General features: G+C 43.7%; 1 protein-coding gene across 3 annotated transcripts in view; it reads left to right on the forward strand.

Moving 5' to 3' along the window:
- Positions 1-24,322, forward strand: part of STAB2 (stabilin 2) — an 88,601-nt gene that overhangs the window by 35,263 nt on the left and 29,016 nt on the right. For all 3 annotated transcript variants that reach the window (XM_080394001.1, XM_080394000.1, XM_080394002.1), the window contains 22 exons: positions 1,006-1,092; positions 1,617-1,728; positions 2,956-3,136; positions 4,168-4,261; positions 4,493-4,651; positions 5,041-5,136; positions 5,900-5,995; positions 6,974-7,021; positions 9,445-9,581; positions 9,950-10,064; positions 10,991-11,068; positions 11,245-11,337; positions 11,451-11,558; positions 14,301-14,432; positions 15,523-15,648; positions 17,035-17,091; positions 18,305-18,397; positions 18,896-19,091; positions 19,637-19,732; positions 20,694-20,739; positions 22,215-22,291; positions 23,822-23,947. In XM_080394001.1, coding sequence (XP_080250127.1) covers positions 1,006-1,092; positions 1,617-1,728; positions 2,956-3,136; positions 4,168-4,261; positions 4,493-4,651; positions 5,041-5,136; positions 5,900-5,995; positions 6,974-7,021; positions 9,445-9,581; positions 9,950-10,064; positions 10,991-11,068; positions 11,245-11,337; positions 11,451-11,558; positions 14,301-14,432; positions 15,523-15,648; positions 17,035-17,091; positions 18,305-18,397; positions 18,896-19,091; positions 19,637-19,732; positions 20,694-20,739; positions 22,215-22,291; positions 23,822-23,947 — 2,353 coding nt within the window. The remainder of the gene's footprint in view (positions 1-1,005; positions 1,093-1,616; positions 1,729-2,955; positions 3,137-4,167; positions 4,262-4,492; positions 4,652-5,040; positions 5,137-5,899; positions 5,996-6,973; positions 7,022-9,444; positions 9,582-9,949; positions 10,065-10,990; positions 11,069-11,244; positions 11,338-11,450; positions 11,559-14,300; positions 14,433-15,522; positions 15,649-17,034; positions 17,092-18,304; positions 18,398-18,895; positions 19,092-19,636; positions 19,733-20,693; positions 20,740-22,214; positions 22,292-23,821; positions 23,948-24,322) is intronic.

The raw sequence follows: 24,322 nt of genomic DNA on the forward strand, positions 1-24,322 counted from the left end.
CAAATTCCAGTGAGAGTTTCTTAGCTGCCACACATTACTGACAGAAACACTCTCATACCCTGTAATGCAGGAGCTTTCACGTAAAGCTCCAAGCCCAGGTGCTGTTGTTGTCCCATACAGCTTCACACAAAAAGAACAGGACATCTTGGTCCTCCCTGGTCCCAGCTGCTCCTGTCCCAGGACTTCATATGGTACAGGGTAACAATGAATGGGAAATGCTCCAGAGAACTGTGCTCCACTTCATCTGCTTGGCAAGCCCAGTCCTTGCAGAAGTCATTAGCCCCTGGGAAGTACTTCCACCTTTCTGGCTTCTAAATAGGCTTCTGCACTTCATGACGACCATTAAGGAACAAGCAGCAAAGTCTATGAATCCCTGAGCTTTGGGAGCCTTTTGCTAATTCCTCTTTCCCTCGAATCACACATGTAAATGTGGGGTTTTTCTAATACTTTCTGTGCTCTTGATAAGTAAATGGATCAAGCAGTCAATTCATGAATAAAACAAAAGATGCAGCCAAGAAAACATTTAGGGCTGTGAGTGGCTAATCCCACACTGGTGCAGAGGGGAAGGAGGCAGACCAAAGCAGCACGCCTAGCTTTCACAGGGTCGCCCTGGGGAAAACATATCTTTGAGTTCCTCATTTCGGACAAAAAGGAGACTGCAAACTGCACCACGCTCCCGCTGGCAGGGTGAAGGTGCACGCAGTGCGAGCAGACACAGGCAGGCACGTTCCTAAGTGGTGACAGGACAGGGATTTCTAACATTAATGAGTCTGATAAGAACAAGGGAAGGATGTGGTGGTCTGGGCATCCCCTTCCTGGGCTGCCAGCAGCCCTCCTGGTTTGACCCAGGCCATTGCAGAGGTGGCTCTGGTTCAGCACAGACCTTTTAAGGGCCAGCTACCCACAGGCCTTTGCCAGAGGGCCAAAACACAATGGAGAGTTGTCTTTAGTGTGCTGCCTCCGCACTAAGGCACTGGAAAAGAGGGTATTTGCTTTATTTCACAGGAACCAAGATGCTGCAAAGGCTTCTTTGGCCCTGACTGCCGTCCGTGTCCAGGAGGTTTCTCCAAACCCTGCTCAGGAAACGGACAGGTAAGCAGAGCATCCAGCAGCACCCTGCACTCCCATGGGGGCAGGGACAGGCTGTGTCCCAAAAGTCCCTGAAGCACTTCTGCACAACAGGAATTCTGAGCTCCACAGGAGCTGCACCCTCCATTTATGCCCAGTGGTGGCTGTGAATTTCGGGGTCAATTATACAGAAGAAGGAAAATGAATCTGTGTCCTCTTGGATCTCCAAACTGCAGGTTTCTGTGGTTCTAACACACAGCACGCAGGCAAGGCTGGGGCTGGGTGACCCACTTTGACACTTCTACTTTGCACAGCACAGGGTGATGTCCCAGCTCACTATTTTCACTTTAAAATTGCAAAGGAAGGTAGAATACAGAGCAGCAAAGTATGAGCAGAAGGAAAGCTTTTGCTTTGAAACACCTTTTTCGTCAAAGTTGAGGTTCTTCCTGGTAGTCTACCACAGTCACGATACAGACAGGCAGATAGTCTCTTCTCTGGAGGAAGGATAAAGATTTATTTTAAGAAATCACCTTTCTTCTGTATCACAGTGCATGGATGGCCTGGATGGAAATGGAACCTGCATTTGTGCGGAGGCATTTCAAGGCTCACGCTGTCAATTTTGCTCAGACCCTGGCAAATATGGACCTCAGTGCAACAAAGGTAAGTACAGCCCTACTTCCTCAGCCTAAGAGCACAGGCTATTTCTGTTGGTAACATTAAGGTAGGAGTTAACTGTTCTCTAAACAGTCTCTGTGGTGGACGAGCGAGATGTCTCTGGGGTACTTTTATTTCTTATTTCAAAGGGATAAATCTAAGCCCAGAGTCAGTGTAAATCTTCTCACCGACTTAATTGGGCTTTCTGCAGGGGCCATAGCTTACTTTACACTAATTTATTGTTCTTTTCATTTCTGTCTCCCTCACATAAGTAACTGAAAAGAAAGCCTTTGCTATTCCATTCCCATCTGGTATTGCCCGCAACAGATCAGATTCTGCCTGCAATGACAAGTATATGTAATCTAAGAACAACTAGATCTATAAACAGATTGAGTTTAGGGCTACTTACTAATCATCCTTACTGAATAATTTCAATTTAATAGCTTATAGTTCTAGCAGACATCTGCTATATACTGACAGGTTAAATCCTGCTATGTAAAACCATATTACATTGAAGAGTCTACAGAATGTACAACTTCAAATATAGATACAAAATAATTTCTAGTCTTTTTTGCTATGAAACAACCTGTCATTCATGAAACATAGCTCACTTGAAGGTTCAGAGACAAAAAAAACCAAGAGAGAAATTCCATAAGAAAAGGTAGTATTGCCTAAGTTCCAGTCCCGGCAAAGCAGGACACGTTGGCTTAACTAGTCACCACTGGCACTTCTTGGGACTGCAGGTGGCTTACCTACTATGTCCTTTGGGCACACTGCTCTGCCTCCCAGCACAAAGTGCTGGGAGGTCTGTGCTGCTGCTCTGTGTACTATTAGCCCAGCACTGTGCAATTTATAAGATTGTGGACTCGGTACTATATCATGATATAGTTCCATATCACTGAAAATATGTCAGAAGTTGTGCAATGAAATAACTTCAGTCTTAATACCCTAAGACGTAGTATTTTGCTCCTATTTCTCTGAAGTCCTTTGAAATTCATGGATAGTTAAATGCACTATAAAGATACAGTAGATTTTTAAATACTTTCCCATAAAGCTCACCTAAAGAGACATGGATATGATAAATAAACAGTAAGTCCTCCAACAAACTGAGACTAAGAATACAAAAGTTTAGATTCTAGAAAAAAAAGGAGAACCTAATTAATAAGAAATGCTGTGTAAAGATAGATGCCTTTTACCACTATGGAATTGCACACTGTAATTTATGTCTGGTAGAATGCCTCTGCATTTATGGGACGTGCGATAGCAGAATAGACAGCGATGGGATCTGTCTTCCTGGGTCATGCAGAAGCGGATACACAGGGAAACTCTGCGATAAGCAGATTGTTCCCTGCGAGCCCTCCCTACAGCTCTGCCATGCACATGCAGACTGTCAGCTTAGTGATGGTGCAGTGAGGTAAGTCAGTAACTTGCATCTAATTAATATTAACTATGCTGCAACTCTTTCCCATTTGCTTAATCAAAACAGCACCTTGTAACAGCACACATCAGCCACTGAAATACTGCTATGCAGCAAACAAGCATAAACAAGCACCGCATTGACCTTGAGTTGCAAGATAGTAATTAAGAGTTCTCAATGCCCTACCCTGTACCTTACTTTTAATACCAGTAAGATAGATGCATACTGATCTGACCGTTGTTCAGAAGACTGCCCTCCTACCAACACCTACAAAGGCTCTTAGGAACCTCTTATTTCTAACCATCCCTTAGTGAATTAGGAGTTTGAGCCTTGCTGAAAAACAATGAAATTCTCAAGCAGCCTGGGGATAGACAGCTCACTCCAGTTAGCTCAAGTAAGATTTGCATACCATAACACTGTAGACTGTAGCACAGGCTCTCCAGTCAGTCATGACAAGACTGGTCACAAAACTCTGTTACTACTACAGATGCCTTGCACTTGCCTCATGCTCGCCTTCACACGCAGCAAGTTTGCCTCTTGCTGCAGTGTATTCATAACGAGTCACCACAGAAAGCAGGATGGGGGATGCTGTGTAAATTGAGCGCTTAAGAAATTCCCTCCAATATAGGCTAATCTTGTGGGAATAAGCTAGGGAAGCAGGGGAGCTCATTGTCTTGCATACATTTCAGGGAGAGAGCTATCTTCTGTGTCACGAAAGAAAGAGCAACCCCAGCTCATAATTAATTTAGAGCTGTTAGCTCACCTTTGCAAAGATCACATCAGTGCAGAATTCATTTCACTCCCCATCTCATACATAGAGAATGGATCCCTGATTTGACTTAATTAACCCGGTCAATATTTTGGGGAGAAAACATAATGAATGCACCTATGCTATTTGCATCATGAATCCAAGGTTATCAATTTTAAGCTGACTATAAATAACATGTTATAGAGGAAAACAATTGCTTCACTTTACAGCTGTCCTATCATGTTTAATGCCTGCCTCCCTCCTCCTCTTGTCTTTGTAGCTGTGTTTGCAAACCTGGCTATGAGGGAGATGGCATGAGCTGCAGCAAAGTTGATCCTTGTGCTGCTTTAAAGCCGGGTGGCTGCAATATCAATGTAAGTACATGCTTTTCCCCCAGAGCCTGCCACCACAGAAAAGTAGGCAGTAAGGAAGGTTTGGCCAGAAACCTTTGCAGAAGGAAGAGTCACAATTTTCACTGCAGTTTCAAGCTCGCTCCACAGATAGCAGCATCGCTATTGCTTAGACAAATTGCTTAGACAAGCCTTACACCTAAAGCCCAGATGCCATTTAACTGCCCTGAACGAGTACCTCTGCATCCCTCCCAGGCCGAGTGCATTCAGACGGGTCCAGGAGAGCACACATGCATTTGCCAGGCAGGATGGACAGGTGATGGAAGGGAGTGCTCAGCCATCAACAACTGCCTGCTGCCCACCACAGCAGGGTGCCACGAAAATGCCACCTGCATATACGTTGGGCCGGGTCAGGTACGTCCTCCCACATTTATTGCCACCTTAGGCACTAGCCCTCAGATTTTGCTCTGCTGGTGCTTCCTGTCCTGTTGTCTTCCCCAAATTCTCTTCTCCCTCTCAGCCACAAGGTTATTTCCCCACAGTGCTCTCCACCCAAAGCAGTCTCCTTCAGTTCCTATCCTAGTGCTCCCTCCCTCCTACGTGGTAGTGTCCTGGCAGCAAATACTTTTCAGTAAGTACGTTGGTAGATGTCAGGTATAAAAGGCCTTCTGGAGATATTAATCAGTGTCATTCCACTGAAGTCAATGGAGTTACACAGAAACAGAGACTAAAATCACCACGTCTAGAATACGCACACTATTTTAATCATTTTAATGAATTGTTCTGCTTTACTGAAATGACAGAATGACTGCAAGTGTAAGGATGGATTTCGGGGGAACGGAATTGAATGCACACCCATAAACTCATGCCTGGAACAAAACGGAAAATGCCATCATCTGGTGAGTAATTAATCATTCCCTGAACCAAGTATTCAGATACATATCACATCTTGCCTCCTGCACACATCCTAGAATTTCCCTGCCATTTCAAGCCTGCAATTTCTGTTTGAGTTGGAACAAAGCTTTCCAAGCAGCTCCACAAGCACCAAAAATGCTGTGAACCGCGTCTGTCAGTATGGTACATGCACTGAGGACTGACCGCAAGGACTGCTCCCAGTTCTGCCTGTATAGAAGGACTGTCTCAAACCTGGAATAAATAAATGCTGCTTTTCTACCAGCAATTACAATTTGGATGCGCTAGCCTGTTAGGATGTTTATCCAGCTCACATCTATCAGCTGTATCAGTAGCTGCATGTGTCCAGCAGACCTGCAGGCTCTACTGCACTCTGCAGAGCCTGCAAGAGCCACACCAGCCTCAGGCAGGACACAGGGACAGAGCTGAAGTGAAGAGCATTGAGAAGCAGAAGATGGATCTGCCATAGCTGGGTGAAGAAACAGGGCCCAGTTTATGGAGGGAGGAACTATGAAAGGGTGGAGCAAGGGTTTAGATTCCTATAGACTTAGTGCTGGTGAGCAGGTGAGGGAGTTAGTGCCCCTCACCTGGTGGAGTTTGTCCTGTAGGGGCATGAGGATGTTCATGAAAGTTCTTATGAAGATTCTTTGTTAAATTTATGTTTGTGTATGAATGAGTTCCAGGAAGAGGCTTTACAGACCATCCTTGCTCTTGAATGGTCTCCTGATCTTCTCTCTTTCTGGTTCAAAGGCAACTTGTCAGTTTGAGTCTTCTCATGGCTGGGAGTGTGTGTGCCCAAAAGGCTACAAAGGAGACGGTAGAATATGCTATGGAAATGCCGCAGATGTAAGTAAGATGGTCATCTTTGAGCACAGGACCTACAGCCCAGTTCTCACACTGCATCTTAACCAGAGAGATAACAAAGCCATTATAAACAGAAAAATACGATGCCCATCAGCGCTATCTGCAGGGTTTTAGCTGGAGACACTTGCCAGGTATAGAAATGATCTGGTGTGTCTAGAAACAGAGCTTGAAAAGGGGCCTAAAGGATCCAAGCACATTACTTTCTTAATGTAAATTGAAGAATGCCAGCCCCAGAGGCCTAACCTGCAGAAGTGCTAAGCCCTCACCTCCCAGCTGGGAGCAGTGAGCACCCAGCTCTTCTGAAGTTCTGCCTTGAGGTCTATCTCAGTGGAAACAGTCAATTTATCATGTTAACACAAACCATGCACACCGCCAGGAAAATAAAACCAAAACAAGTAAATTGGTGAAATAAATCTGCATTTAACAGCATAGGAAAAACGAAAGCATCAGCTGTCCCAGCCACTGGCAATAATCTTACATGGTTCTTAGCACTATCTGCCATCCTTGCTCATACCATCATCTATCTCTGCTCTAAGCACTGTGGCAGAAAAAAGGCTCTCCACTTGCTGGATGATGCATAAGTTGCTGTACAAATACCAACAAAAACGACATACCTTCTTTCAATTAATGCTGCATGGAGTTAAGAAAAAGTTTAGGTTTAGATTCCCAGAAAACTAACACTTAGTCCAGGATCAGTACACATTGTGTACCAAGGTCAGGCACACTTAATACACCTAATAGGTGGCCTGATTTTTGAAAGAGTTGGTAACTCACCATTCCCGTTACCAGAAAGTATCAGTACTAGAAAAACATGAGTATCTTCCCTTTTCACAAATACTGAAAACCTCCTCCCCCATGGCACATCAGCCAGGCCAGGCACCACAAGCTACAGCAAGGGTACTTTAGCACAACTAATTATATCTTACATACTCATTGCTCTGTCTCTCTCTTTCTAATCAGGAGTTATCTACCCTGTCAGAAGCAGCTGCATTTAATCAATGGGTTAATGTAAGTACACTTCATGGTTGTTTTTTTTAGTATGTCCAGTTTGCAGAAATACACAAGCCTTGTAACCTCTAGAAATGGGGACCTCACAGCAATATTCCCATCACAGAGCAGAGGCCCTAGCACTGGAGAGGCATCAGAGTGCCTCTCCCACCAGTCATGGCAGGGATGATCATCTAGTTCCCTACTTCTGCTCAAAAACCAAATTCTGATCCCAAATTCATGCAAGTAAGGAAGCTCCACAAGCAGAAGAGCTAATTACAAGCCCATTCTCTGAAGCAGGGGGCTACATAAACCATGACTGCATCCATACATAAGTACATTGTAGTCCAGATGACCAGCAGCAAGGTACAAGCAGACCTTGAATATACCCCCAGGTGGGCTCCTTCCAACTTCTCTCATGCAATATAACTACAATTAAGTGGAGAGGGAAGCCAATGCTTTACCCTCCCCATTTTCACTGTGCCCCATGGCAGGAAAATGCAACTGTATGGCTGGTCAGTGTGCTGCTGCCACAGCAAGCGAGGGGGGAAAAAAATCTCAGTCTGTGCAGGCTTGACTGAGGTGCAGGAAATTAAGGAAGAGATTAGCTTGTTTGGCTCTAGATTATGGAAGAAACACTAATTTTGATTTTTAAAAAAAGCCCCAAAGTTCTAGATAGATTGACTGTCACAATCTACTTTTTATTTTCACGTGCTGTCATCTATGGCCAGGGCAGCAGTAACATTAGAGGTCCTACCCCACTGTGGCTGGCACTGTACGAATAAAGATCAAAACCAGTTTCTCCCACAAAGAGCTTAAAACATAAATATAGGAAGTGTACAGCAAACACGTGGCAAACAGAAAGGAACAGTAATATGGTAATGAATAGCATGAGAAGCAGAAGTCACAGCATAGTAGCTCCTTTCATGCTTTTCAAGGTTAGATGGCTTGGGGATCATTAAAGCATGCAATTGCAACAGGGACCTCAGGGAGCTGCTTAAAAGAGAGGCCGATATGGCTAATTTAAATCAATTACCTGCCTGGCCCTGGGCTCAGATTGCAGCACTGGACACTGTATAGAGAAACTAACAAAGTTAAAGAAATGAGCACAAATAAGAAAGGCCGTTCACCTGCTAATGTACTCTTTAGATAATGAAGGAGGGGGGAAAAATCAGGGTACGGATTCCATAAAATCTATTGAAACAGGGATGTGGAAATTTCTGCTACACTTTAAAGAAGTGGTATCCCTTAAACTAAATAATGGTAACTACAAACACGAGCAAAATAGAGAGGTATATCCATCTATGGGGGTTTTAACTTCATAACTTGAGCAGGAATGTGATGTTTACCACTTTTCATGACTAAATATTTTTCTTGCTGCTCAGGAAGGATAAGAAGGGGAAGTCTGATGCTATTTATATATTTAAATACTTGTAAGGTGACAGTGATGATGGCTAGGAAAGATTATCTTAACAGAGACAAAATTCCCAGCTATTTAAGGGAACCAATTATTCTTCTTGACTTAAAACCCACTATGGTCATTGAAGGACTATCCAAAACAAGCCAGCTTCCAGGCAGCATACCAGCTGCAAAAAGGTAGAACCCAAGCTCATACTGCTCCCTCAAGTTTTGCGGTATCAAAAATGGCAAGTTGGGGAACCTGTGAAAAGTTTGCAGAACCCCATCTTCAGCAAGATGACATTCAAATCTTTAGCTCTCCTTTTTCTACCCCACAAACAAATCCACACAACGGGAAAAATCCTCTCCAGTGGAGTGGAGGCTCTCTCCATCCTCAAGGCAGATACAAACATATGGAAGATGAGTCAGTCCATGCACACTACAGAGCCCACATCATCCTTCTAAAATTAGAGCCATCAGCAGCAAGCTCCGATGCAGTGCTACTGGGCACCAATATCCCTTAGGCATCTTGAAAAATTCCAACCATGTTAAATGGTCTTATTCCAAATGGGAACATTGTGTCACGTGGGTTTCATATTTCATGGTTCATAATCTTTCTTCTATCTATTAAATAGCGTGGAGTGCTCTGTAAGAGCAGGTTACTTGAAATTATCAGTAAACCACTAGTATTTATCACCACGATTATTCTTTTTTTTAACATTCAAGTGCATAAAATAGAATCCACGAGACAGACTAATGTTTGTGGGAGGCAGCTTACGTGTTTCATAATAAAAAACAATTCTGACCTAAACGTTGCTTCTGCCTTTTAAATGCTGGCAATCTATTCTGTAAAAAAATAGACATTCATTTACCATTTTTGTACAGCTCTAAGTACCTTTGTTCAAGTCATTGCTCAGTATAATAGTTTTTCCTCTCCTGGCTGGTCACAAAGCACGTCACATACTCCACCTTGCTTAAAAGTCACCAGCTGCTATTTATAGATCATCCTTAGGATGAAATATTTTACCCTCTTTACCTTCATCTAGGAGGCTGAGATAAACTCAGTGCTGTCCACCACCTCAAACCTAACTGTCCTCGTGCCTTCTCTGCAAGCAATTGAAAACATGGATGAAGATGAGAAAGCCTTTTGGATGTCAAAGAGTAACATCCCAACTCTATTGAAGTACGTTAATGGTTTGGGGGGTTGGGTTTTTTAATGAATTGCTTTTTATGCCAAGCAAGCCTTCAGTTTGAAGCCACTAGAGCAAGACAGCTATTATAGTTTTAATGGAGGGACACAGGATTCTCCTTCTAGTTACAGTGGTATAAATCTCTGTAACAACTCCACTGAAAACAAAGGTATTATTTGGATTACGTCAGAAATGTTTAAAGGCCAAGCTGAGATCAGAACATAGCTGAACTAGGTGTTGTACAAACATTTCCTGCTTCAAACCACAGGTTTAGACACTAAGCATATGTATCATTTAAAAAAAAAAAAAAAAGAAAGAAAAAGAAAATACAAAACATTCAAATCCAGTTAATTTCCTTTAGGTATCACGTATTGACAGGAGCTTACAGCTTTGCTGATTTCCAGAATTTATCATCCTCTGACATGCTGCCAACATCTCTACAAAGCAACTTCCTACACTTGGCTAAAGAGAATGGGGTGAGATAACCACTGTGGTATCATACACCAAACCCTGACCATCGCTGCCACTGATTTCTTGTATTATGAAACCACACAGATGTTATGTCCCTGTATTTTAAAAAAGTGTTATAAAATTAAAGGAATAGATCAATTATACTGGGCCCTATGGGAGAAACATTACCTTGATTTTCTCCACCACTTTACCTAGCTGAAATTTGTCCACAATACTCTATTTCCAATGTCCCAGTAGCTGCTGCAAATGCTGGATGGTCTTGTAGCTGAGTGGAAGCACAGTCCTTACCTGGAACAGCCTGTGTGAACTGATTTAAGACAAAGAGCATCAAGGAAACCCAGTAATTTATCTTAGGGAGCTGGGAGGGTAGGGGGAAGCAGTGACACTGCACACATGTCCACATGGGCAACCTGACAGTCCCAAACCATCCGAAAGCATTCTTACAGGTAAATAACCACAACTGACGGGCCTTCCTCCCCAGCCTTTTGATTTAGTGCTCCACATTCTGAGGAGGTTTTTCTGGAAATACGTATGGTGTATTTAAGCACTCCATCCCCATTAAGAAAGGGAAAAGTTCTCCCCACTTCCATGCCCCAAGGGAAAAATCATGAATGGGGTCTTTCAAGGCTGCACAGAGATGGGAGGGTGTGAATCGGCACAGGAGCCCCTACCCCAAGGAACCACCCCAGTGCAAGCAACCCCACAGCTTTGCCAGTCAGCGTTCAGGGAACAGCACAGAGTCCCAAAGTCACCCCTCTGGCGCATGGTTCCCCGAGGGTAACCCAGCCTCGGGAGCAGGCTGGCATGAGCAGAGCCATGGTGGAGCCCCAGGCAAGCATTTGGGAAGGGGTGGAAATCCACAGCACAAACCACTGGGAAAATGCCACCACTGTGATGCGAAAGCAAACCCTCTCTCCTCTCCCTCTTTCAGAGCCTCACCCTCGAGGGTGCTCACATCGTGGCTGGTGACATCGCATCCACAAACGGGATCATACACGTTATTGATAAGGTATAGAGCTGCATAAGGAGGATTTGCTTCTCTGCACCACAAGCAGTGTTAAATAATTAATAGCTCTTGGAAAAAAGCATTTGCACAGAACAGCATTTCATCCTGCATCTGATCCTTGCAGGTGCAGCCACAACATGTGCACGTGTGCTGACGTGGGATATGTGCTCCCTTTTCAGGTTCTGACCCCGCTCCACAGCTCTGTCATGCCAAGGCTGCTGGCCCGCCTGGAGCAAATGCCCGATTACTCCATTTTCAGGGGATACATTGTTGTAAGCTTTCACATCATTTTAATAACAGAAGCAGTTCTCTGCTTTGCTTGTATTTGGACTGGTATCAGACTATCGGTTGTCATTCTAATTTGGTTTTGTGTGTTTCACAACAGCAATATGGCCTGGCAAATGAAATCGAAGTTGCAAACACATACACAGTCTTTGCCCCAGATAATGATGCCATAGAAAATTACCTAAGGAATAAAAAGTCTGCTACTCTGGTATGTATTATTCACAAGACTTGTCTTAACAACTCAGTATCCCACCTCAGTTTCAAGTGAATGGATTGAGAGGACACAGAAATAGGAAGAAGGATTAATTTTCCAGAAATCCAGTAAGTTTAGTTTTGTTTTTAACACCAGAGGAGGTAAGGATGGATAGATCCACCTATGTTTTCCTGGCTTGCTGGAAGAGCCTAGCTATTTGTTCTGGGGTTTATCGTTCTCTAGATTAAAACCATGCAGATTACATCCAAGACATTTCATCAGTAGACTTTTTTGTTTAGATGTTTTTTTGCAAAGAAGATCAGTACAGGAATGACCAGGAATAACACTGAAATGAGTTTCCTAGGTGAACAAATCCAGTCCCCTGTAATCACCGGTAACCTCATCATTAATAATGCCACAAAGTATTCTGACTCTTTCCTAAAACTATCCAGATGCTTACCCTGTCACTGCTGCAGGAACGCGACTGCCCAGCCACTTTCTGCAGACCGTTGCTAACCCCAGTTTACAAGCACCATTGGCTAGCCCCAGGGCTCAGAAAAATTTCTGACATTTTCCAGATTAGAAAAATTTCCTTGGGCAAGCCCCACTGATGTTGCCCACTCCCAGGACCCCCATGTCAGGCTCATGCCTGATCTGGCCACCAGCTCCTCCCACTGACATGGACATGTCCATCCCACCTCCCCTGCCAACACCAAACCCCGTGCCCAGAGCTAGTTTACAATATTTTGACAGCACACCTCTGGCCAATTTATATCCCTTTACTCTTACGCCAGGAATATGCTTTAGCTGAAACAACTTTCTCCCTCTGGCATTTATGCCATGACATATTTACAAGGCCAAACAGCCTTCTCAATCCTGTTGGTCTCTTCCTAAGGTAAGTTATCTGTTTCCTGCACATCATCTCAGTGCCTTTCAAACTCGAGCAAATACGAAGAAACAGCTTTATCAAACGTGTATCAAGAGCCACACCCTTCAGAGGAAGCTTTGCCCATGACATGCTAAATGACATTAATTCTCCCCTGCCTTTTCCATAAATATTTACCCTGATGCACTCTGTCCCTACTTTCATGGTCTCCATTTACAGCCAGGAAGCTGAGGGACACAAGGTTCAAACGACTCATCCCAAAACACGTACCACCAAATGGCAGACCCACAGCAAAAGTCCTGCTTGCTGCCTCACCAGAAGAATTCATGTATGATCAAGCTACCTCTACTTAAATGACTTCTGAATGCTGTTTTAATTGTTTCATGATACAACATCACCACTTCCACATCACTGAAAGAAACATTTATAACAAACTGAGACATCAAGCCTGTTTGATTTGGGTTACATACACACTTGAATCCTTTTCATTTCCAGTGCTTATCAATGTTTCGTCTGCCGTTCCTTCATCCTCCCAGCCTTGGCTAGTGTGGCAATCTGACAAAGGAAAGCAGAAAACAACCATAAGGTTAAGCCTGCCTAAGCCTTATCCTCTTGATGAGGCACCTTGGGAGAACCCTGCCATAGAGGGAACAGCTCGGCACAGGGAAGAGACCGCACTTCTTGGCCTTGATGAAGCACAGGTTTGTTCTCACTCTGCAGGTGATTAAAGACAGAAATGAAGATGGATGAGAGTTGATTTTTCTCCCAAAGCATCCAAGCCAGGAGGATTAAATACAGTTGGACACCAGTGGAGATTAATTAGCCCTACTTTAATTCCCACCTTCTTGCCTGCAAATATTTCTTCGTCAAATCTGTGGAAATCAAAACAGAATACGTCCCAGTGTGAGAGATGTAAAGATCACTGTTTCACCCTGTGAGCAAAGCCAGACATCACAATCTTGCAAACGGGGGTTGCTTCATGTTTTCACATGTTTTGAAGAAGCAGAACAGCGAGGAGCAGTACAAACATTCAGAACAAGGAGACAGCAGGCAACAGGATTTCCCACAAGCACTTTTTATTGCAAAGACACAGAGCTGTAGCAGCGCTATAATCTGTTGGCTAGGCAGCTCCTAAACCCTCCAAATGCTGCAGCTTCTCTCACATCTACAAATCTCTCACCAACACATCCTACTTCTGCTTCCTCCTCCAAGTCAGGGAGAGCTCTGGGAGTCCTTCGCTTTGGAACAAGATGCAGAAGTATCAGGAAGCCCTCACAAGATTTTAATGTACAGAGAATAATTTCACCACATCCATGAAAAATGAATACACTCTAGTAAAGAGGCATAGAAAACTTCACAATTAACAGGTGTGGCTCTAACATTTTATTGACTGAAGATGACCTTAAAGATTGAAAATAAAACCCAACTATAAATTACTGTAAATGTTCATCTGTAAGTGATGTAGGGATTCCCAAAGGAAAAAGGCATGGGTATGGAGAAGATTATAAAAGCACTCATGAATATGCAGCTTCTGATGTCAAATGAAATCATGAAGTTCAGAGTCCTAAAAAGTCATCTGACTAACTTTTGCCTGAATGTCAGCCAGCCCTATACACAGAAAGAGATGCTACCAGGCTCAAGCAAACCTTGGTCCCACCAGTTCAATAGGCTTTCACCCCCCATGGTCAACAGAAGTTTCATTATGACAGGAATGCAGGCTTTCCACAGTAGGAAAAATGAAACAGCCTGCCAGCTGGAAAAGCTTCTCCTTAAATACAGACAACCTATGTTTGACTTACACCCTCTGGGAAAAGCTTTCCCTAATAACTTTTCATGCTTCGTTACATAACTCTGAAATTGTGTGTTTGCAGGGTGAAGACCAAATACGCTATCATGTTGTGCTGGATGAGAAGCTCCTGAAGAACAACCTCCACAATGGCATGCACAGGGAGACCATGCTAGGGTTCTCCTACCAGGTCGGGTTCTTCCTCCACAACGGCCAGGTACTGCTGTCTGCACTTCCTCAGAGAAACAGCTTTCCTGCTTTTTACAAATCCAGCTTCAACTTCAAATTAACATGCAGTCAAAAGAAGCTGTGCACCCCCCATCCACCCACATCTGTGTCCTAATAGCACAAAAGTTGTTATTCAAATGCAATGCCTGTCTCAGACCTGCTTAATTCAAAGTCACCCTTGAGGGGATCTTTGATTGAATTTGATTTCAGTTGTGCTGTTCACTTTTAGCATAGCCTTTTAGAAGCTACCGTGGTGGGCATCTGCCTTTAGCAGATGCAAGCCTGCATTGCAAAGTAGTCATTAACCTGGCTTCCAAGAGCTATTAGAAACCTGCCTTCAATTATAAAAGATTAATTCCATTTTCAGTGGATTTACTCCACTTTCAATTTGAAGAGCTCAAAGCACTGGGCAACAAATATGAATTGCCATTCAGCACCACTCACGGGAAAATCAGGCACAGCAAGTTTAGGTGACACACTTGGTTCTGTGGCCCAGCCAGGAGGGGAACTTGGTCCTCCTCCTTCTTCTCCATCCCAGAGCTCCCTCTGGGCACAGGCAAAGGGAGACAGAAAGCTTCTCACCAGACCAGGTTCGGCCCTGCTGTTTGCTTTGCCCACAGCAGAGCCTCAGAAAAGCATCTGCTCATGGGGCTGTTGCTGATGAGGGCACGATGGGAGTGTGGGGTAGCAGTGAGATGACAAAAGTCCTCCTTGAAGGACAGCTTCTGGGAGGGCTTCCCTGAAACCCCTCATCTTCCAGAAACAGCAAACCCAGCTCTTGGCTTGCTTTAGGCTCCTCCTTCAAACCCTTTACCTTTACACCCCACATTGGAAAAGGCTGTTCTGCCAAATCCTGTTGCTGAGATACTTCAACAGGCTGCAAGTCATCTCAGGCCCTCCAGTGAAGCTCTTAAATGCAGCAACTGGGATGTGAGCAAGTGCTCGAAGTTAACTACGTTTATCAATTTTCCTGAAGTGAGACTTTTACATCGCTCCTTCTTTCACCTGCTACAGCTCTAGTTACCATCTAGCCACCAAACAGCCCTGCTGCGTTCTAACTGGTTGCATTTCTTTTGCAGCTATTCATAAACGATGCACCTATAAGCTATACAAATGTTGCAACAGACATAGGAATTATTCATGGATTGGGAAAAGTCCTGGATATCCAGAAGAACAGATGTGACATCAATGATACCGTAATCATCGTAAGTGGTTCTGTTCGTATAGATGCTTAAGGGCCCATCAGAGAGATCTACAGTCAAAGACAGCTCAACTGTACAGGATATGTGACACAGTATTTTCCAGTAAAGAATACATGCATTTTCCACAAAAGGTATTCCTACCAGAGTTTTAGCATCTATTAAGACAGCTTTGATCCTGCAATCGGTATACTGACAGCCTGGATTAAATATAATCAGAGAATCACAAGAATAAGCAATTCCTGAGTTTTAGTTTTCAGAAACGAATAATAATGCACTATTATAATACATCTTCTTAGCCAGGCCACTTGTTGATAAAGTAAACAATGGGCAAAAAATGAAAATAAAATATCTTTAATAAGGAAAAAGATTTCATTCCAAGTATAGATTACCACTGCACATACACATGAATTCCTTGTATCCTCCGACTAAAGCATTCTCCCTTTTTTGTTCCTTTTACATATGAAATATAAATGGGTTTACATTCCTTTAAAGAATAGGCTGTGATTTCCTCAAACTGGCAGAGAAAGGTTTCCTTTGTCTTTTCTCATGAGCGAGTCAAGCAGGACACCAAACAGGCAGCTTACCTCCTTTTTTATGGAGCATGCAATGAACTAGACAAGGAATTAAAAATGAGACTTGTGCTTCAGTTAAAGCAAATTTTACAGGCATGAACTTCTGCAGCTTAATTCCTTTCGTATGGATACAGGCCCATATTTGATTATATCTCACTCAAGGCTTTTCCCCAGCTTTGCCCTGTCAGGTTCTTTGCACATAGTCCTTTGTTTTCCCATGGAAAATTATTTTCCCTGCTGTGTTCAAATGCAGCAACATACCTAAACATTCATTTAAGCCTTGCTAGAAGTAAGGATATACTTAGCTAAACAGGAGTAACATTAAACACTGTATACTAGGTGCAGCATGTATCTCAACTTTTTTTTGCAGAAACTGACCTCATGTGTGCAAATGATTTACATGCACAAATAGCACAGGACATACACCCAAGTTTTCCATTTCCAAGCTGCCCTTGTGCCACAAGCAGCCTGTGTCCAAACTCAGGATTTGCCTCTTGCTGTGCTTCAGGTGGAGAGGCCTTTGGGAAGCATTGCTTTAGATTAGAAGAACAAAGAGAAATACCTAAAGGAGCTTTCCTTCTCTTTCCCCATGGCAGAAGGCTTCCGTGCATGGGGTGTCCCTACAGAGCCACTGGTGGGGATGTTCTTCTTACTGAGCAGTGCAGCTACCTCACCACCTTTACCAAAGGTGTTATCCTGACTAGGCACCCTGAGGGCTATGTTTAGAAATGTAGCTGGAAATTATGCATTTTCTATTAAACAACCTGCCTGCAGCTCTATACAGTCTGTTAACCACCTCCCATTTGTGTTGCTTAAGGAAAAGTGCAGAATTTGTTCACAGCCATCAAGTTGTCCCCCAGGAACAAAAGAAATAGTAAGTATTTTATTATTAACATTGTTTATTATTTTTTTTAATCATTATATGCATTCAATCCTAGTTTTAATATAATGGCCTCAGGTTCAGCTAAAGTTACTGCAGCTACTTCAGCCCGCTACATACATTGCTTATAGTCAACAGACTCAATGCACCCTGAGAGCAAGGCAGCAGAATCAAAGGCAGCTTAAAGACAGTTTTATCTTGAAAGACCAGTTTCTAGCGTGCGTTGGGACAACTGAAGACTCCTCAAATTGCAAAGGTTACCCCTACCATGCAAAATTGAGGGAGCCAAACATGGTCTTGGAGTATGCTTGCTACAGGAGGAATTACAGAAGCAGCTCTGAGCCCTTCAAATCAGGGATGGACAGAAGGACAAATGCAACCTGTCCCTGGCAAGATGCTGTGAGTTACGGTCACAAGGAGACTTGGAGGCTATAGAGACTTCAGACGCCCAGGTCCAACATATGAGAACTGCAGATATTTAGCAGATCCCTGTCAATCATGGTATGACCTAGAGTTCCTTGGCCTCTAAATTTCTCTGGGAAAGCCCCTCTGTTTTGGTTATATAAGTATATTTTCCTTTATTATTTTTAATTACTTATGCTAGTGGTAGGATTACAAAGCATATCAAGTCCCATCCACCCCATTAAAGTAACCGACTGGCAAGGTCAAAGTGAAGAGCGTTTCATGGTAAAACTAAAAAACATTAACATTTCCTTTACAATGAACAGCTGGATGGATGCTTATCTCAACCTCCTAATGAGTGTACAATGAAACCCGCAAATCTTCAGCAATCTATCCCAGCTGTGTCCAGACCTGGAAGATAATGTTTCACAGCAGCTGTTCTTGCAGAACTTTGGCACTCAGTTTTCCAAGAAGAATTGGAAAGAGCAAGAAATGTGTCAGAAAAAATAAAAAAGTTTGTCAAACTTCAGAGGGAAAAAAAAAATGTGTTCAATTCTGAGCAAAGGCAGTATTAGACACATCTTTAAAATGTCACAGGGCACTGAGTTAAATTGATCATACTTCCACTAGAAAAAATCATTTAGCTAATGCAATTTTATTTCTACAAGTGTTTCCTTCATTTTCATTGCGAACGTGTGAGTCAGTGCACAGCATGCATAAAGTTAATGTCCCATTTTTTAAAACATTTAAAAGTAGCTGATCAATATTACTTAGAAGTGCAGCTGTTTCTCCAATTTCTGTTCAGGCAGGGGAGAAGAAATACTGCGTCCTCTCAGAAAACATCAGAATGTACACCATCCAGATCGGCTGCCAGCCAAAGTGCGCTAAAACCGTCATTGTGAGTACACCACTTTTGCTGCGGTAAAAGCCAGGAACCCCCACCCCTTAACTTCACCCTCCTCCTAATACCCACTAACGTACACAACACTTCAAGGAAGTCCCTGACAATATATTTATTGACCTTTTTTCTGGATGAAGCAGAGAATGGAAGGTTAAAGGCTGCTGGTGGCTGCAGCATGGGAAGGGCTGGGAGCTGATGTGGTGCAGAGGGAGCGCAGGGAAGGGTAACCTTATGCTTGTCCCTAGCAACCCCATCCACTTTTCCCTGGGGTGATGGAGACCACCTGGGTCCTACCAAGGACTTGGGGTGGCAGACTGAGCCCCGGCACAGTAAGACCGGAGACCAGCAGAGCTGAAGTGCTGCTAAAAATCCAGATCTCCAGTTCACCTCCACCCAGCAGCAGTCCCAAGAGACGATACCCGGCAGCCCCGTCCTTGCTGCCACGCTTTGCTACCCTGGCCCTGACCCTCAAGCACGGCATTTCTGGGTTTCCAGACAAGGGAGTGCTGCGCGGGTTTCTTCGGACAGCAGTGCCAGCCCTGCCCGGGGAAGGCAGGGAACGCGTGCTTCGGAAACGGCGTCTGCCTGGACGGCATCAACGGCACAGGCACCTGCGAGTGCGGAGATGGGTTTGTCGGTACAGCATGTGAGAGCTGCGTCGAAGGCAAATACGGCCGCAACTGTGATCAAGGTACTGAGCATCCCCAAACCACACAGGCACCTTCGCTAGCCTTGTCAAGATGTCAAAACCTTGCCCCTAGATCTTCTAACCATGTCCATTCTGTATCCTGGAAAGGTACATCACTTTCAGGGGAATAGGCCAGTCTCAAAAACACCATTAACCCCTTTTCTTTCCCCAGTATGGTATTTTCTCTCTACTCCCTCTTTTGGAGACAGCGCCTCCTACTCCGGCATGCTACAGACTTAGAACAACATGCAGCAAGAATAATCCTCTTCAGCACTTCTTTTTCACCAGCACTTTCCCATTAAAACACAGTTTCAGTCCCTGTATTTGGGAACAGGGTAAAGATAAGCACATTCTGAATTCAGATTTATTTTCTAGTCAGAAGCCGATAGGCACAAACTAAAGCATTTCTTGAAATAGCCTAGAACAGAAGGTGCCATCAGCAGAAGACGTCTGGGTTATCCCTTGTGCCCTTCGTATCCCTCACTGTCCTGCCATGCACGCTGCTACCTTACCCCAGCACAGTGGTTTTCTCCTGTCTCTCCCCGCAGCATGCACTTGTGTCCACGGGAGATGCAGCAGCGGGATTGATGGGGACGGCTCCTGTGAATGCGACGTTGGCTGGAGAGGGGTGACGTGTGAGACTGGTGAGTGCCCCCTCCTTTTTCTGGGGTGAGAAGGGAGCATTTCAGGAAATGCCAGAACTACAGTTACAATCAGATGCCAGTGCACTACCAGATAATGCAGCCGCTTCCCACATGCAGTGAAATACAGGTGACTTTCCTGTGCTATGGCAATTAATTACTGTATTAATAGAGAGCCAGCCAAAATACTGCTCATGAGACTTAAATGCCTTACTTAGCTAATTCTCTACCTGTGTCACACTGTAATTGTCCCAAAAGAGCATCCCATTTGCCAAGGCTATATGTTTTGCAGAGCAGAGTCACCTAGCATATTTTGATCCTCAGCTCAAAAGCCTCTCAAATGCTCCAAGTTATTTTAGCTACACGACACTGGATACTAAATTATGTTCTTACTAATACCATAAAATTAATTAGCAAATAAAGAATTTTATGTTTAATACAGCTCCTACATCCAATAAAATTGAATTTTATTTAGACAAAATTAAAATGTATTAAATAACTCTTTCAGAACTATAGGTGCAATAGTATAAAATAAAAAATAGTATAAACATGTTAATAATAGCATTCAGTATCAGTTTTAAATTTGCTTTGGGAAAAAAACAGCAATGAAATTAACTTCATGGTTAGAAATTCTATAATTGCTATAACTGATCACATTTCAGTTCCTTTAGAAAACCTACACTTACATAATTAAACTAATAACATGCAAAACTCACTGGACTAAATACAGATAAATAACAGCAGGTGAAATAAATTCAGTTTCAGCACATCACCAGGAAAATAAGTGGTACCCACTGATCTATACAGATGCAGTCTCTAAAAAGGCTAAAGGCACAGTTGTCTGGTGCAGAACCCATACCAGACTCCAGCTGTGCATGATGGTGACAAAAGATTGGGAAAGTAAAAGAATGTTGATCCAGAAGGTTCTGATCCCTGTTTCTTTTTTTTTTTTTTCCTCTTGCAGAAATCAAAGAGGACGCATGTAACACCTCATGCCATACCAGTGCTAAGTATGTATGAAATCCACTTATTTGGAGGAGAGGGGAGAAAAAGGGATCTCTTGCAAGGCAGAAAGAACAGTCCATCTTAGTCTTTTTGAAGATTTCTCAGCAGTATAGATAATACTCATGTTTTCCATCACAGAGATAAAGAACAATGTTAACATAACATACTCTGTGATGAGACCAAAAGTTCAAAATGCACATGTTAAAAGCAGAAAGAAATGGGATTGGGGGGGGAGGAAGAAAAGAAAAAGGAAAGAGGAAAAAAAAAAAAAGTGAGACACCCTACCATACAGTATACAAAGAAATGGAGCCTGCAGCACTAAAGCAAACAGGAGGCCAGGGCAAGACAGATCACAAAGCCAGGTTTCTGAGGTGGGCTTTATCTGCTCCTCCTGTTTGCTCTATCCACCACCACACACAGGACTGAGAAATGCCATCAACACTAGGGACTTCACTAGAGGGCAAAAAAAAAAAAAAATAAAGCTCTCAGCAGCCCGGCACCAATACTGGGGCAGTAATTAGTTTTCAAAGGAGCAAGTGGTCTCCATTGAGCTATTTACTGAAGTGCACCTGCCCCCCATCATTGATCAAACAGCAAGATTTACATTACCCCAAGACATTAAAGAAACAAGGAAATGTAGCTGGAAAGACTCCACATTTTCAGTCACAGCTCTTCTGCAGGAGCAGAGAAACCAGAGGGGCAGATGTAGATCCCTCTCTACCCTGTGTATTTGTGAACTGCAGTTCACAGCAGCAATATTTTACCAGGCGTTTTTGGCAAAACTCCACCCTCAAATTTGCTCAGGGGGATCCCAAACATGCTGGCATCAAGACTGTGCTTCTGACAGGAGAAGCAAACTGTTCTTCTCTTAAGCCTCATTCATCCGCTGCTGTACCCCTGTAGGTACACGGATAGGTGCAGGCATGGCAGGAGTGCCGGGGCAGGACAGGACTGTGCTGGCTGTGTTGTGAAGCTGTCCCTGGGTGACACCAGGGAGCAATCCCTGTACTACACAGAGCTCATAAGGCAGGAAACCCATGCTTGCATACAGAAGGCCAAACCGTTCAAAAACACAGAACTTGAACCCAGAGGGCTCAGACACCTGGCTCCCACCCCTGCACATCAGTTCTGCTGCATCCCTCCATAAATTGTGGGCACACAAAAATTTCTGTGTTCTATTTGGGTGAGCGGGCATGCAGCTTCTGGAGTTCTGCAAGAGAAACTAAGATGCCTGATGACCAAAGCGTGCATTTTTAATACTTAAAATAATGCATCCAAGATGAATTTGGAAAGCTTGGTCCAACCAGGTTCATTTTTATGGTTGTAACCACATCATGCTGTGTGGTTAAATGCCTTGTTATTTCTATGCGACATTACCCTCAGAATAATGCACAAAAACAAGGGCTGTACAGAAGACCTAACTACTTTTTTTCATTTCTGTTCTTCTTTACATGTCATCTCCCTCCTTTCACTTCTTTAGCTGCCTTCTCCTATCAAATGGCACTGCCTATTGCAAGTGTGCAGCTGGGTTTGAGGGGAATGGCACGTTCTGCACAGGCAAGTGAACTTTTTTCTTCCCTTTTGAAAAAAAAAAAAAAAAAAAGAAACCAAAAGAAACCAACTAATATGGTTGAAGCACTCTGTGGTCACGCTGGAGCTGGTGAGAGATGAGCACTTCCCTAGACATACCTAAAAACCAGGAACTGCTGCCAGTTTGCTCAAAACGAGTAAGAACCCAACAGGTGTGGACCCATAGCAAACAAAGGGCTCAAAATCCCCAAGCTGTGAGGCATTGTGCTAGGGGAGACCAGAGAAAAGGGAACATGCCGTGCACAACCCAGGCCCTGTTGTTTGCACAGTAATGAAACCCAGATTATGACTTTTACTCCTTTTCCCAGCAAAGGCCAGCAAAGACAGACCAATTCAGGATACAATAACAGCTCCAGCTATTGGAAGCTGTATAGCCCTACAATTTCCTCAGCTTTCTGAACTTGCACAGATTTCTGGGGAGGTAAAATCAGTTTCTTCAGACCAGAGATGGGAGAGACCCTCGGAAAGGGGCAGTAGCAGCTTGTCCTAGGTGTCCCTCCAAGAGTCTGGCATATCCAGACTTATGAAATAGGCTGTTTCTGGCTACAGTAATTGTAATTAATTTTACAGTTGTTTTACTTAATCCTTAACTGATTAAAGTAAGGCTTCTGGGAACAGAAGCATATTTGTCTACTCACAATGGCTGGCAAGGTCCTAGTCCAAGATTTTAGCACTCTTACTCTGGCTGCTTTCATTTTCTCTTTTGGCACAAATCAATCAAATTCATTTTACTCTACTGCTGGGAAATTCCCCGTGTGCAGGAAGAGCTGGGTGACACAGGTCACACATAGTGGCTCTGAACTCACACTTATTCCCCTGTAGAGGATTCCTGGGGGAAACTAGTCACAGGACAAGTCATGTCCCCAGTCTGGCTGTTACAGATGCTGAAACAGCAATTTGAGGTCATTTGAGACAAAACCTAAAGCAACGACTGGGCTGATTTGATTCACACTGAAGATCAGAAAAGGCTCTGTCCCTGCTTTCAGGGTAGCCCAAGCAAACTCGATTTGCAAGCCTCTGACTCATCCAGAGTTGGAGAAATGGCACAAGCATCCAGCTGAGTAACAACCAGGACTTTTTGTCACAGGAGGGTCAGGTGGTATTACACTCTAGACCTTCTGCAAGAGAAGGCGTATGATCTGTGTGCAGAAAAAGGCAAGCTAAGGTAAAGCTCCAAATAGCCATTTAGAGAAGAATGTGAAGGTCCCTTTTCTGGTGCTTGGTTGGAACAGGGAGAATCAGAAGATGGGAAGTTATTGAAAGTCAATCCTGGATGAATTCTTATCTTCTAGAGTAGAAACATCTTCTCAGGTTTCCCTCTTGTAATCAGATGTATTAAATATCTGGCACTAATGAAGTTTATGGCCTCTTAAATCAGAAAGATTCTATGTTCAGAAAATGTTAGCAAATCCTTTTAAAACACAGAGACAGCTTAACCTAAAAAGTGAAAAGCCATTTAAGCACGCTGGTTTAATCTGGGCTGTTATCACTGTTCAGCTATTGATGCTTGCAAGACCAGCAACGGTGGCTGTTCTGCCAAGGCAGAATGCAGAAGAACAACACCTGGCAACAGAGTGTGCATCTGCAATGCTGGCTACACCGGGGATGGAATAGTCTGCATCGGTAAGCATGTGCAATGTCTCATGTATCACAGAGGAAATTACAGGAGTGAGTTTTCCTGTAGATGGAAGATCCCTCTTCCACAATGACCCAGAAGTGCAGTTTCCTGATACTATAGACCCTGATGCCAGAGGCATCTCTACCAGCTACATGGTCGATACTACTTGGCAAACCATGCAGCTACAGCAGCGTGGTGTGACACCAAAGCTTACTAAAGATCTACCTCTCGACAAGGATAGCCCCATCTTCAGCAGCTTGATACACTCACACTCCTCTGATCATTGCAAACTTTTAAGACTTTTGGACATCGATGTGCCATGCCTCCCTAGGTATGGTTTTAGAAGTGCTGGTGGCAGTTTTAGCCTTTACCAAGACAAC

Source organism: Falco punctatus (assembly GCF_963210335.1).
Source record: "Falco punctatus genome assembly, chromosome: 6".
Lineage (NCBI taxonomy): Eukaryota > Metazoa > Chordata > Aves > Falconiformes > Falconidae > Falco > Falco punctatus.